Source organism: Camelus dromedarius, chromosome 12 (assembly GCF_036321535.1).
Source record: "Camelus dromedarius isolate mCamDro1 chromosome 12, mCamDro1.pat, whole genome shotgun sequence".
Classification (NCBI taxonomy): Eukaryota; Metazoa; Chordata; class Mammalia; order Artiodactyla; family Camelidae; genus Camelus; species Camelus dromedarius.
The window spans coordinates 16220898-16235045 of record NC_087447.1 but is presented as its reverse complement, the minus strand read 5'-3'; the positions used below and the strand labels follow the sequence as shown (position 1 = coordinate 16235045).

The window sequence follows — 14148 nt, the reverse complement described above, 5'->3', positions numbered from 1 at the left end:
AATGAAGGAACAGAGAGAAGGTAGTCTCAGAAGTGTGGATAAAAGCAGGGGCTTTGGAGTCAGAAAAGCCTGATTCTAATCCCTGCTCTGCCACTTCCTGGCTGTGTGACCTGAGGCCAGTTACTTAGCCTCTCTGAACTTCAGATTCCTCATATGTAAAATGAAGATAATAACACTTCTTCCCCAACCATAGTGTTGTAATCATCGTTCAGTAAGAAAATGTGTGTCTTACCTAACTCTGTTCCTGGCGCAGATAAGCATTTGATAAACGTGGAACTAAAGGAATTGGCATTGATCCACAAGGGACCTCACAGGCCATCTGAAAGTCTTAAGACCTGGAAGCTCTTATGGGTTCAGGATAACATGGTGTTGGGAGGCTGTGTTCTGGAAGCAAAGTTCCCACGTTCATCCCAGCGGTACCACTTACCAGCTGGGCCAGCTTGGTCAAGTTCTCCCCTCTCAGGGTCCCAGTTTCCCCATCAGTAAAACAGAGGTGCTGATGATCACAGCATCTGCCTCCCCAGGCGCCCAGAGGGTTCAAATCCATGTAAGATCCACAGCACTTAGGTGTTCAGCGCTCAATAGGTGGTAGCTATTGTTCTTCTGGAGAACGCCCACGCCAGCACTTGTCTTCAGGAAGGCCATGGTTCCTCTTGGTTCTGAGCCACCATCTGAGCAGTTTTCACGTCGTGCCAGCCTTGTGCACAGCACTTCAGCTGCATCATCTCGCTGAAGTGGTGCTAAGTCCCCTGGAAAGCTCACGCACGCTCCCAGAGTGACAAGCACGTGGAGTTCATGAGTTCTGTCTCATCCATAGTTTATAACTGTGTAAGCCGCGATCGATAGCCAGAGACAGCTCAGCCACATTGCCAGGGTGGAAACCATTTCTGAGGCTGCTCTTTGCCAGCCTGAGGACCGCCAGCAACTCCAGTGAGAGGGCAGAGGGTAGGGCGGGGCTCCGTGGAGGCCACATGAAATGGAACGCTGTGACCACCCATCACTAGCCAAACGGAGGTGCCAGGAGCCCTGCCATGGGCCTCGCCCACTGCCATGGGGATGAGAGGCTGCAGGGATGGGGGACATACCTCTCAGCCCAAAGGCCAGCTGGTTGAAGTGGAGTGGGGCTGGGGCTGGCCAAGTGGAATGCAAGTATCGTGGCCACAGGCAGCCTGCCTGGGTACAGGAAGCCTTCTGTCACTCTCCTCTCTGGTTGGGGAGCTCTGCCTCCCACCCTCAGTCCAAGGTCACCACACACAGCTGACTGCAGCAAGGTTGCCCCTGACCTGTCAACCAGAGCCCCAGAGTTCAGCAGAGCCGCTGCCGGGCCAGTCCTGACCCTCGCTCTTCAGCAGAGAAAGAGAGGGGGTAGCGCGGTGCTCTGAGAAGAACTGGATTAAGAGGACAGGATTTGCTCTCAAATTTTTGAACTGAGCCCCTTTGGGAGGAAAATTCAGTTTCCTTCTCTGGGGGCTGAAGAGAAAAGAGACTGTGGAACAGGCTTCAGGTTCTGATGCCAAGCAAACCTCTATGAGACCAGAGACCATGAGCTTGAACCGGAGGAGACCCCCTGATCCTGCGGCTGAGGGGTGAACGATGCATGCCTTGTGCCAGCTGATCAATTGAGACCAGGGATGCTCCTGGGGTTTGGGCATTTAAAAAACAAAACAGCCACCTGGCAAGTCCAGGAGATGTCCAGATCATGGACAGATCAACTTGACATCCATGCTAAGCTCTCCCCGGTAGTGATCACCCCATAGCCCAAGGAGTTTAGAGAAACCTCAGGACCTCTACGGGGCAGCCGCTGTTAGTGCTGAAAAGTCAGGGAGGGAATATGACTGGAGTCTTTCTAGGACAAGGATAAAGTGACAGAAACCTGAGAGGATGAGACACAATCCAGGAGAGAGGTCCGAGGGCATCGTCAACAGCCTACGTGTCTATGAGGAACCCGGAGCGGAGTGTGCACCAGAGCCCGGCTCTGGAGGCCAAGGAAGGAGCTGCACGTGTGCTGGCTCCCGGGCTCCTAGTCCATGTGTGAGAGCCTCAGCGACAAGCTCTGCTCATCCTCGTTGATGACCCGCGGAACACACATCCGCTACTTCATTATTCCCACGGTGACCCTGGGAAGTGGATGTTGTCATCCCCATTTTATTGATGGGGAAACTGAGGCTTGAAGGGGTTTGAGCGATTGTCTCAGGTCACAAAATGAGGCAGGGTGGGCTGAGGTGTCCCCACGCCAAGCCCGGGACCCTTCCCCTCCTTCCAGCCCGGGCATGTGCAGTGTGGGCTGGCAGTTCCGAGGACTGACCCAAGCTGGTCTCCATGTGCACCCTACTGGTGGCCTCCAGGTGACATGACCAGTGCCTGACGGGTAGCAGAGAGCAAGGTCATTATGGTGAGTTGGTCTCTTATGGATTCATTCACTCATCTGATAGCCGCGTACCGACACCTGTGCTGTCCAGGCATCGGGAACGCAGCATGCTGAGTCACAGCCTCTGTGCTGATGGTAGTGATGTCACGGGGGCACAGCAGCTGTCTTGCGACACCTCTGCAGGGCACAGTGATGTTGGGGAGCCAGGAAGGAGCTGGGGCCAAACTGGGTCTGGAAAATGAGGAGCTGGCAAGGAAGGGTGGGGGCTTTCTCAGCAGAGGGAGCACAGCTGGCGGACCTTGAGGCCAGAGGCATCATGGTTAATTTGGGCAACACTGAGAAATGCAGGGAGTAGAGCAGAGGTGGGACCCTGTTAGTTTCCAAACTCCCAGCCCCTGGTTTCTCGGATTTTGATAGACACGCCACCTTTCCTCCAATCTTGCTCCTTTACTGCAGCTGAAGGTTAACGTCACCTCCTGCTTCCCACAAGAATGAAAGGCAGCCGGGCAGGCAGAGGTGGCCCTGGGGCTAGTGGCAGGGGATAGGGGGTCACGGGAAGCCAGCTAGGGATCCCCAAGGACCTCAGGATTCCTACTGCTTGGACAGTCCACCTGGAAGGGCCCCAAACAGGTTTCAACATCGACCTCCTTCCAGGACTGCCAAGTAGGGTTGTTCAGACTGTGCACTGCCCAAGGGGCTTTGTCCGAGGGGTGCCATTTGCACAGAAGGCATATTTATATGTTTACTTTTTCCATATTTATATTGCAACCTTGTCAAAGATGGATTGTTGATGTGCTTATTATGAAAAATGTCTGGCTTATGGCAGTTAAGTTCCATAATCTTACAAAATCAGTACATAGTGTCAATTGTGTGACAGATGAAAGGGTGTCTTGGCGAGCAGTCACCTGCCCCCTTCCTGCCTGCCCTTGGGGCTCACAAGCTGCCCCCTTCTCTCTGCAGTTCTTCCTGTTCATCCTGATCATCTTCTTGGCAGAGCTCTCGGCGGCCATCCTGGCCTTCATCTTCAGGGAAAATGTACGTACTGGACCTGGTGTATCCCTGGCCCCTGCTTCCAGGGAGAGGTCGGTGGCCATTCATGGCCAGCTCCTCCCTCCTCAAAGGGGCTCACAGAATCAGAAGCCTCCCATCCAGCAACTGCACCCTAAACCATGACCGATCGCCCCAGCAAGGCCCCGCAGCCCAGAGAGACCCCAGCAAGCCTCTTCTTGCAAAGGCTTTTCCAGAAGGCCAAAGTCAGAGGACCCTTAAGGGTCTCTGCTCTTCCAGAGCATCCGTTGCAACCCCACACCTGGTTCTAGAATCTTCCATTCCACATTTTGCCCAGCAATAAGTCACTGGACAGTCTGGGGATAGTCAGAGACGCTGTCACCTGAGTACAGAATGTGTGATGTGCAGGAGAGTACAGAGAACTCTCAGATGAGGCCCTGGTAAGTATCCAACTTGGGCAACTTGCCCCCATAGTTCATCTTATCCCAGAGAGATGAGATCCAGCCACCTGGGACTCCAGCTCCCTCCCCTGAGTCTGTCCGAGCCAAACCTCACAAGCAAAGGGAGCCTGGAAACTAACAGAGGACAGGGAGGAAGGGCCAGGGGGCCAGAGACACCAGCTGGCCTGGAAGGTGAGCAGGCGAAGACACAGAGGGGAGGAGGGGACAGCAGCCTGTGGGCAGAGAGTGGTGCCTGGACGGTCTCCCTCTGCTGGGCACCAGCCCCACCTGGGGCCCTGCCCTCTCCCTGCAGCGCGGAGGAGGATGGTCAGACCTCCAGGGAATATCTTGAGGGGAGCAATGACTTCCGGGGACATCTCTGGAAACGGTGGATGTGCAGAGACCACCTCTGCACACCAAGGCTTCTTCAGGGCCTGGGACCCAGCGCATCCGCTCAGCTCTGTCTGAGAAACAGCTCAGGGTAGAAGGGGTGGCACAAGGAGCGAGCCCCCGACCCTGGATATGCCCTCCCTCTGAGAAGAGTGCAGGGCCAGTGGAGGTTCCCAGGCTGCCCTGGCCTCGGGCTTGCTGAGGGCTGTGTGGGTAGACTTCCTTTTCACGTCGGGGATCTGACGATGCAGGGAGGCACAGGCCCGGGAAGTAGGGGGTACGGGCCCCTCACCCCAAGTCCAGGAGGAGGACCCCTGACACCAGGGCCCAGAGGCCTTCCCTCTCCCTCTGGAAAAGCAGATCAAGGGAGAGGCCAAGGAACGGGGCTGCACCAAACTGCCCTGGATCTCAGCCGGCCCCTCCCTCTGCCTCTAGCTCACCCGCGAGTTCTTCACCAAGGAGCTCACCAAGCACTACCAGGGCAACAACGACACAGATGTCTTCTCTGCCACCTGGAATTCTGTCATGATCACAGTGAGTGGCCCCAGGGATGCCGTGAGCATTCAGAGCCCTGATCCCAGTGCAGCCAGTGTCTGGTCCTCAGAGCCCGCCTTGATCATGTGCCCATGCAGACATTAATAATCAATCAGGCACTGATCCACCAAGCCCAGACCCAGCCTCAGCACCGGCATCTGCACAGCATCCCGGGCAGCCAGTGACCGAAGATCACAGTCCAAACTCAGGGTGAAACCTGTTTGTTATCCCTAACTTGAGTCCTCAAGCAGTTGTAACTGTCATCAAGGATAGTAATCATAGCAACTATTTACTGAATCAGCTGACTAAGTGCCTGGTGAAGTAGGAATTGTTACCACCACCCTCATTTTACAGATGAGGACACTAGAGGCTCAGAGAAGCTAAGTGACTTTCCCAGGGTCACACAGGAGGAGCAGGTGGAGCCAAGACCACACCTGGGTCTTGACTCCGCTCCACCAAGCTGCCTCACAGTGGCCTTTGGAGAGTCTGTCTGTCTGTCTCTGCATCCCTGTACCTGGGTCCAGCTCCCACCCACCCTTCTCTTTGCTCTCCTAGTTTGGTTGCTGTGGGGTCAACGGGCCTGAAGACTTTAAATATGCATCAGTTTTCCGACTCCTGACTTTGGACAGCGACGAGGTGCCAGAGGCCTGTTGCCGGAGAGAACCCCAGAGTCGGGATGGGATCCTGCTGAGCAGGGAGGACTGCCTCCTGGGAAGGGACCTGTTCCTAAACAAGCAGGTACCAGGCCCTGATCTCCCTCGGCAGGGGGAACCAGTCCATCTGGACTCAGGTGGCCAGAGCTGGGTGGGTAGCCACGTGGGCCCAGAAGGTCTGAGGGCACTCGGGGAATCCCATGGAAGTGTTGGCTGTGATATGGGGGCTGATGAAGGCTCCATCCCTACCCCTGAGATCCAACCAAAGTGGGGAAAGGAGGAGGGTGGCAGACAGTCCCGTGAAGCCACGGGCCAGAGGAGTGGGCATTTTGGCTGGGCTTAAAGGGTGAGTAGGAGTTTTCCAGTGTTCCAGTAGAGCACTCCCTGAGTAATAATACAGGTAATGCAGGTCTCAGGGGCCAGAACCAGAACTACACAGTGGGGGTTCCTCCTCAGCCATGCACTTTATCTGGGGGGAAGCTCATATGTGCCACGTGTGAGTGCCTCCAGACCCCAAGGGAGCAAGGCTTCCCTGACCATATCCTCCAAGGTCAGGGGAGCTCCTTGACTTCTTGTCTTCTTTTACAACCCGAGGATTTCATTTCATTTCAAACTCAGAAGCCCTTCCTGTGTGTGCCATCTCTGGGGGACACCAGGGCCACCCCTGCTTTGCCCCCTCTGTGAGACAGACCTTGTCCCTGGACTTGATCCCTCTGGCCCCCATGCCCCTCGGGTGTGTGTATGAGACCAGGGTAGTTGGGGAAGCGGGGGGAGAATGAGGTGAACTGAACCCTATGCCCCTCATTTAAGTAGGCCTTTAATGAGGATCTCGTGGCAGAGTTTCAGATGCAGGGGACCCAGTTGGAGTCAGCAGACAAGGCCCCTGTTTCCTGTGGGGCTCACAGTCTAGTTAGAGGGAGCAGATGATAAGCAAGCAGCAAACAAATAAGTTATTACTTCACGTGAAGTAATAGTGTCACTAAAAAGAAAACTGGCTGAGGAGCTAGGCGGGACTGGGGTGTGGTGGGGTGGGGTTGGGGCAGGGCTCCAGGCAGGCCTCTGAGAGTCCCAAGGAGGACAGCCAGGCTGAGGCGTGACCCTGGCCCTCTGGGGAGGCTCCTTCCAGCCTCAGCTTTGCCTCATGAACTTGACACTCCCTTCCCCTGCACCTGCCCACGTCATGTCAAAGGATTCACAAGGACCTGGGAGCCATATTCCTCTGCCCCTTACAGTCCTGCCTCCCTGTATTCCTGTACCGGGAGAAAGAAACTTAAACAAAGAGACAAAGGTCCTGGGATCAGGCCGCTGTGAGCTTGGGGCAGGGACGGCCGCCCCAGGGGTTAGGTCCCAGCCCTGAGGAGAGGCTGCAGGACGTGGAGGAAGTTTCAGGCTGTGAGGTCAGCCAGGTCTGGGCTGTGAACAGCTGTGTCACCTTGGCCCAGACACACTCTCTAGCCCTCAGATTCCCAAGACAGAGGCAGAGACTGCTGTCTGTCCCCAGGCTCAGGTCATGATTCTTCTTTGGAAAGAGGGGATTTATAAGACACCATGACCACCAGGTAAAGGCTGCCCTTCCCAGCCTCCCTTGCAGCTGGGCCACATGACCAAGTTCTAGCCAAAGGGTGGTGAGCAGAAGTGATCTGTGCAGCTGAGTCATGTCCTTAAGAGAAAGCGCTGTGCCCGCCCCCAGCTAGTGGTGACAGCCATCTCAATGCTTGCAGAGATGGGTGACCCCTTAGACTGTCAGAGCATCAAGATAGAAGGAGCCTGGGCCACTGACAACCCCATGGAGCAGAGCGGCCAGCACAGCTCCGGAGGTGATAAAGACAGACTTCTAACTTGAAGAAGCTGCCGTTAGGACTGCCTGCTGCTCACAGCCAAACCTATCCTAATTTCCTAAACCTGCCCCAATATCCTAAAGCCACTTGTGAATTGTTCAGGGAGGCTTCTCACGGGCCCCGTTCTTTTAGGGCTGCGTCCTGATATGCTTCCTGTTTCTGGATTCATCCTCCGTTGTGATGCTTCCTTCCCACTCCTGGGCATGGCCTTGAAGTCGAAGCTCATCAGACAGGTCCCTGTGCAGCTCCATTAGTTCTTTACGATGACTCTTCCCCGTTCCTCATGAGGCTTATCAGAGATTGCCTTTTGCGATTCCTTTTCTGAGACACTGACATCCACCCCTCCTGAGTATTCTTCCCTTTTAAAAGCCTCTGCCAAGAGACTCTATTTGTTTTTTCTCCAAAGCTCATTTGAAGTCCAGGGTGCATTTTTTGACTTTGCCTCACATCCCCATCACAGTCTTGAGTCAGGGAGCAACATGTTTGATTCCCAGTAACTAAAATCCCAACTAAAGGGGATTAAGAAAATGCTTTTGTGTTTCACACGTGGCAAGACTTCTGGAAGACAGTGGCTTCTCACATGTATCAGTGGCTCTGTCATGTCAGTCAAGGCCCAGTCTCTGTGATCCCTGTGGCCTTTCCTTGTGTTTAGCACTTCATGGTGGCAAAATGGCTGCCATGGTTCCAGACATCCAACCCATGTTCAGGACAGAAAGAAGGTAAAGGGTAACACTAGTTTCTTTCCCAGAAAGCCCCAGCAGACTTCTGCCTAGTTTTCACTGGCCAGCACTCGGTCACCTGGCTGTCAGGAGTTAGGGCAGAGGTACTTGTCTGTAGTGTTGAGTTAGTCCACCAGCCCTATTTACCACTGAACTCCAATGACAGGAATGTAGGTCCTCTGGCTACACCCAAAGAATATGCGGGTTCTCATAAAAGAAAATTCTCCCCCTTTAAAAATACATTACACTCAAGGCAACTATCCTGCAGCAGTCTCTGGTCAGCATGTGCAGGGGGAGGGAGATGGTCATGAAGATGACCAAGGTGTGAGGTGTTCAGCGTCAGATGGGGCGGCAGTCACCTGCTGGCAGCCCCTGGCTTTGTTCTTGCTGGCATGCATGAGCACTTGCCATCTCTACCTGCCCTGCTTTCACTCTCCCACTGACTCCATCTCTGTTTCAGTCTGTATCTCCTGAGGACTGCTTGAGAAAGCAGTAATAGCAGAGGAATTCAATCCATTTAGAAGGGGCCCTGTGAGAGCTGGGCTAGTCCGGGAAGTCTCCCTGGAGGAGGTTAGATATTTGCTGGGTCTTGAAGAATCCTCTGTGTTTCCTTAGGGCAGAGGCTGCAAACCAAAATCCTTCAGCTGCAAGGCAGGAAATGAGAATGAGTAGAGAGGGTAGGTGTGGAATGACAGGGAATGATGGGGACTGTGGACCCCCAGGGAGCACTTGTCCCATCTGACAGGTATTGCCACAGAGAAATGATAGCCTACCTTGCTGGATCTTCTGATTTTTTTGAGAGCAGCAGGGAGTCCAGATATTTATGGGAAATTTCCCAATATTCCAATCACTGTGGCAGACACACAGAAAGGGTCTGTGGCTGATTCAGTGGCAGTCAGACGCAGTTTTCAGCTCTGCCTTAGGGCCTGGAGGGCCAGGAGGGTCTTTGGTGTAATGCTGCGAAGTTGCTGCATTTATGGGCCTCCTGCTTCCCACCAAACTGTCCCAACAGCGGTATAACAGGGTAGGCCTGCTGCTGCCTGGGCTTTGGGGCCACGTGCCAGTTCCCAGGCTTCACACCTGGTCCTGAGGCTGGCCCCTGACCTCACACTGTTCCTCGTTCCCTGCCAGGGCTGTTACACGGTGATCCTCAATGCCTTCGAAAGCTATGTCTACCTGGCCGGAGCCCTCGCCATAGGGGTGCTGGCCATCGAGGTGAGTAAAGACCCCACTTCTGCAGCTCCCCAGAAGCAAAATGCCCACACGGGGTCTGGGGCAGATCCCTCACAGCCCACACCCCCAGCCTACCTTTGTCTCCAGGTCCTTAACGCAGGACTCAGTGGATCTCCCACTGCAGGACTATGGGGTGGTAAGCCCGGCCGTGCCTGTCTGCTGCCTGAGAGTCACCATGGGACCCTGGACACATCTAAGCACGTCTCTAGGCAGTGCAGATGGGCAGGCCCTGAGAGTCACTCCACCCACCCACTACATCCCGCCCAAGGTCCAGAGTGAACTGAAGGATGGACACAGCTGATTTGAGACAGGGGCTTCAGCCTGTGCTTCTAGATCAAGCCCTCTCTCTGTGGGGTGTTCAGGGCCTGTGGGGCCTTGTTAATCTCACAAGAGCAGTTCTAGACCCAGCAGTGAAGACCAGGAGCGCACTGAGCCCCCTCAGCCCCCTCAAAAGGAAGGCAGCTGCAGACTGGCACAGCCACCACTAGGTGGCGCTTCAGTCAACAGGCCGAGCTGCCCTCTTCCTTCTACCGCCCTCTCCGGGGTCTCAAACCCGCTGCTCTGGGAGTTTGGACAGACAGCTTGCCCTATGCCCGCCCATCTGAAGAAAGGGGTGTACCCGGGTCTGGGCCAGCGGGAAATAAAGTCAGGCAGCCGGATCCTCAGCCTCCCCCTTCCACCTGGCACTGTAAACGTGGCCTAACTTAATTTCTTACTGTGTCCTACAGCTGTGCTTAGAGCGGTTTTGTGGAAGCTATTGAGGATGGAGGAGAGGGAGGGGTCATTTATTCAGTCATTCATCAAGCAAAGACTGAACCCCAACTGTGTGCCAGCACTGTTCTAGGTGGTCAAGCCCTCTCCTGGGAGGAAACAATGAACAGGAAACATCACTCTGGGCCAGGCCCTCGGGAAATCGCAGGTGTGGGTCCCCTGCAGGAAGAACATGGGCTTTTAGAGTTCGACTCCCAGCTCTGCCTCTCCCTACACACAGGACACCTGAGCCACAGCTTCCTTATCGGCAAAATGGGGCTAAAAGCCCGCCCCTAGGGCACTGTGGGGATTACAGGTGATGAGGACTTCTGCCCGGCGCATGGTAGGGGCTCATTAAGCAGTGTCTGCGTCCCTGATCCACTGTCCTCACACCCGGCCCGCAAGCCCAGCTGTGGCACCTGTGGGAGGCAGAACCCTGCTCTGAGACAGGGACCTTTACCATGTGCCTTGCCTCCCCCGCTCCACTGCCCCTCCTGGAGATTCAGCCAGGAGCCTGTGGTCTGGGGGCTGTGCCCGGTGCTACTTGCAGGAAGCACTGTGGCATGGGGGCATCAGTCAGCCTGAATCAGTGAGCATCCCTGAGTCTGGGTCTCTGCACACCCACCCACCCCAGGGCCCTGAGACAAGTTCAGTGATTGTGCTCCTAATCTGGGGAAGGGCTGCATCGTCCTTGCCTGTTACTAACAATCCTGGTTACTTTTCAGTAAGCATTTACTCTGTAACAGGCCTCATTGTGTTGTTAATCTCCTTAGACTTCAATCTCACCACCTTCCTGTGAGCTACAAGGGGGAGGGTACAAGGCAATGAGTATGGTCAGAATGCCTAGACTTTACCCTGGATGCCCCCCATGGTAGCTGTGTGACCTTAGGCAGGTTGCATGACCTCTCTGTGTCTGGCTTCCTGGTCTGTGAAAATGTTTCTGGGAAAGCACTTAGAACTGTTCCCAGGCACACAGTAAGCTCTTGATAAATACTCAGGCCCAGAGAGGGGAAGTGTTTGGTCCCAGTTTGCTGCTGGCAAATAGAGGAGCTGGGTTTGAAGCCACGTCCAAAGCCCGCTTCTTTTCATGACTGCACTGCATGAAGGGGACCAGTGCCTGGCAGGAGGGGCTGGCCCCCAGGGGAATGTCAGGGATTCCCCTCAGCAGGAGCATGCCAAGAGTGATGGGTGAGCCCCCTTCCTGCCCCTGGGCAGACAGCCTGACCAGCCAACTCCTACTTTCTTTGCAGCTTTTTGCCATGATCTTTGCCATGTGCCTCTTCCGGGGCATCCAGTAGAGGGCGTGGCCTGCAGCTTGAAGACTCACCCTGCCCACCACTGCCCAACACCCAATGCCCTCCCCTCCCCCACACCTCTGCCCTCTAGGCCCTGGGGGAGGAGGTGAGGCCATCGTGATGGCCAGGAGAAGGGGCAGAGGAAAATAGCTATTTTTTTTAACTAAACAAAATGAAGACAAACATAGGGACTGATGTCGCCTGTCCGGACTCCAGAGTAGGTGTTGCGGGCTCTCTGCAGGGGCCCCAGCACCAGGACGCAGTCTGCACTAGAGACCAAAGCAACACCAGAGCCAGGCGCCATCCTCGGCTCAGACGGATCTGGCAGCCCCGGACCTGGGCTGTCAGCTCCCAGCTTCAGGACCTGATGCCAAGAAAGTAAGGATTAAGACAAGAAGGCGGCCAAAGGAAATTGTGGAGAGAGGTTGCCAAAGCCCAGGGGCCCCAAGAAGAGCTGTCCTTAAGGATCTGGAACCCACGTGAAGTCCCTGGTCCTCGGAGGATGGCGCTGTCCCTGCTTCAGACTGGGGCCGAGAGGGGGCTGCAGACACTAGATCCACGAATGGCCCAGCTGGTAGGGTCCATGCTTCCGCCATCTGTTGGACCGAATAATCCAGAAAGCCGAGCGAGAGGGGCAGTTTCTCATTCACAGCTACACAGTACACGCACGACAGTTCTGAACAAGAACCCCGCCATCCCCAGACTGCCGGTCACTCCCTCCCAGGCTCTTGGTCCCGGCTGACCTGCTGCTCACACCCGACCCTGGCCTCAGCATCCTGGTTACCCCAGAAGACGGAGGGCAGGATGGTCAGGAACTGCCTCTTCCTGGCTCCACAGCTAAGAAAATTCTGGACTCTGCCCTCTCTCCCACCTTCCCACACTTCTAAGCCCCAGGAATACACACACGTACACACACCCCAGCCCCTTTTCTGCACTGCCTGCCTTTCCTCACAAGCTGTCCCCTGTTTTCCAACTCTCTGGCTCCCAGGACTGGAAGGAACCCCCAAGATCATGTGGTTCTCCTCTCCCCACTCAGAATTGAGGCTTGGATGTCTTCTGCAAGATCCCTGCCAAGACTGCTCCACCTTCTTGCACACCTCCAAGGACAGGGAGCTTACTACCTCCCAAGACAGGCTGCTGCCTTTGGACTGCTCTGACTTTAGCATCAGCTGAATACACAGGAAAGGTTTCTGTTTTTCTGTGGTTCTGTCCAACGCATCCCACACGCTTCTTCCCAAAGTGTTAAGACCACACATTGTCCCCCTGTTATCTCCAGGCTAAAGAACCCCAGGGCATCTTATCATTTCTGCTGTGACATGGTTTCCTGTCCCCTCACCGTCCATAGCACATTTCTGAGTGTTCCCTCCAGGTTCTGGCAGGGAGGTTTCCCACAGACTCACACCCACACAGAACCCACAAATCAGCCCTTCATACGTAGGTCTCAAATTCGAGACCAGTGTTGGCACCTGTATTGCAAGATGCCTCGAACCTGATCAATCAAGAGTGACTGCTGGAGGCTGTGGTGAGGATCAGAGGTATGGTCTGTGCTCAATGGGGAAGAAGAGCGTACTCTTGATTAGTGATGTCTGCCAAACAACTTAAGCTTGATTGGTGATGTCTGCCACAGGTATGGTCATGGGAGGGACAGTATGGTACCTACTCTCCTCTTTCCATTGTCTCTCTTCAGGGTCTGGGAAGAGCCTATTCTGTCTCACAGGCCTTGTGCCAGCTTCTAGCCTCCCCCCACCCCCCAGCTTTCCAGCCACTGGGAAACAAAGCAGCAGCCTAGAGCCCAGTACTCCCCTGCTCTGTCACCTACCCCCATCTGAGATGCAGCCAGAGCTCTGTGCCTGCTGTAGATTCGGTTTGACCCTCCTGCTGTCCTCACCAATCCTAGCCCTCTCTCCTGGTCTCTGAGCTTGTCCCTATAACAGCCTGCTCTGGCAACTCCACAAGTGATGTGGACTGGGCATGCCCAGTACCCAGGGGGGGGGGGGGCAGACAGCTCCTACTCCAGCCCAGCCTGAGAACCGCCTGGGGCCTGCCCCTCTCTAAAGCCACCCACAAGCTTAGCTCCAACTTCCTGGCAGAAGCAAATGGCTGATGTGAGGCTGACCGAAACAAAAAAAAACCCTTCAGCTTAAGGTCAACGTGGGCAGCTGTGTGGCTCCAGCCCAGGGGCCTCTCAGGCTCCTGGGCCCCATCTGGTCCCCACTGCCCAGAATCTGGGACCCTGAAGGTAGAAAAGCCTTCGGAGCCCCATGAGAGGGAGGATGGGCAGGCCGAGGAGGAGCGCCTGGCATGGCTGAGGTGGGCTCAAGGACGGATGCGAGATTCTCACCCCCTAAGGCTTTCCAGAAAGGGGCCAAGGAGCCCTGATCTGCCCCCGCTGGTCACACCCTGGAGCTGGGAAGGGGAAGTAGGGGTCTGTGCTCTGCAGCATGAACGCAGGCTGGTAGCTGTTTGCACAGCTGTCTGCGGCCATCCCGAGGTGGGGCACGATGAGAGGGTGAGCTCGGCCCCAATCAGGCACCACTCACAACAGCCCATCATAGGTGCAGGTGGCAATTTGGGACTGCTGTGGGGTGTGCAGCGCTGAGGCTTCCTCTGACCCCTGCTAACTGGCCAAGTGCTCGGGAAGACCTTACACTTTGTCACACACCCCACTCTGTACTGGAGGCCACCTTCCTGCTCTGCCACCTCTTGGGGAAGAAAATTAGGGTCTGATGGTTGGGGTCCCCCCCAGCCTCCCTTTTCCCCTCCCCCCCCTTGCCTAAGGGGCCCAGACAGGATCCCCCAAACCAGCTGAGGCCCCAGCACCCCAATCTCCCAAGAAGCCCCCTTCCTTTCCCTGGTGGGTCCTATGTCGAAAGTCTATTTTGAAAACTGTAAATGTTCCTCACAGTAGATAGCAGAGCTA

The 14148-nt window shown here is 55.4% G+C and overlaps 1 protein-coding gene across 3 annotated transcripts in view; it reads left to right on the top strand.

The window, feature by feature from the left end:
* The window catches only part of TSPAN18 (tetraspanin 18), a 173170-nt gene extending 159037 nt beyond the window's left edge, over window positions 1-14133 (top strand). For all 3 annotated transcript variants that reach the window (XM_031459746.2, XM_031459748.2, XM_011000615.3), the window contains 5 exons: window positions 3329-3403; window positions 4642-4740; window positions 5296-5478; window positions 9082-9165; window positions 11184-14133. In XM_031459746.2, coding sequence (XP_031315606.2) covers window positions 3329-3403; window positions 4642-4740; window positions 5296-5478; window positions 9082-9165; window positions 11184-11231 — 489 coding nt within the window. In that variant the 3' untranslated portion in view covers window positions 11232-14133. The remainder of the gene's footprint in view (window positions 1-3328; window positions 3404-4641; window positions 4741-5295; window positions 5479-9081; window positions 9166-11183) is intronic.
* The last annotated feature ends 15 nt before the right edge of the window (window positions 14134-14148 follow it).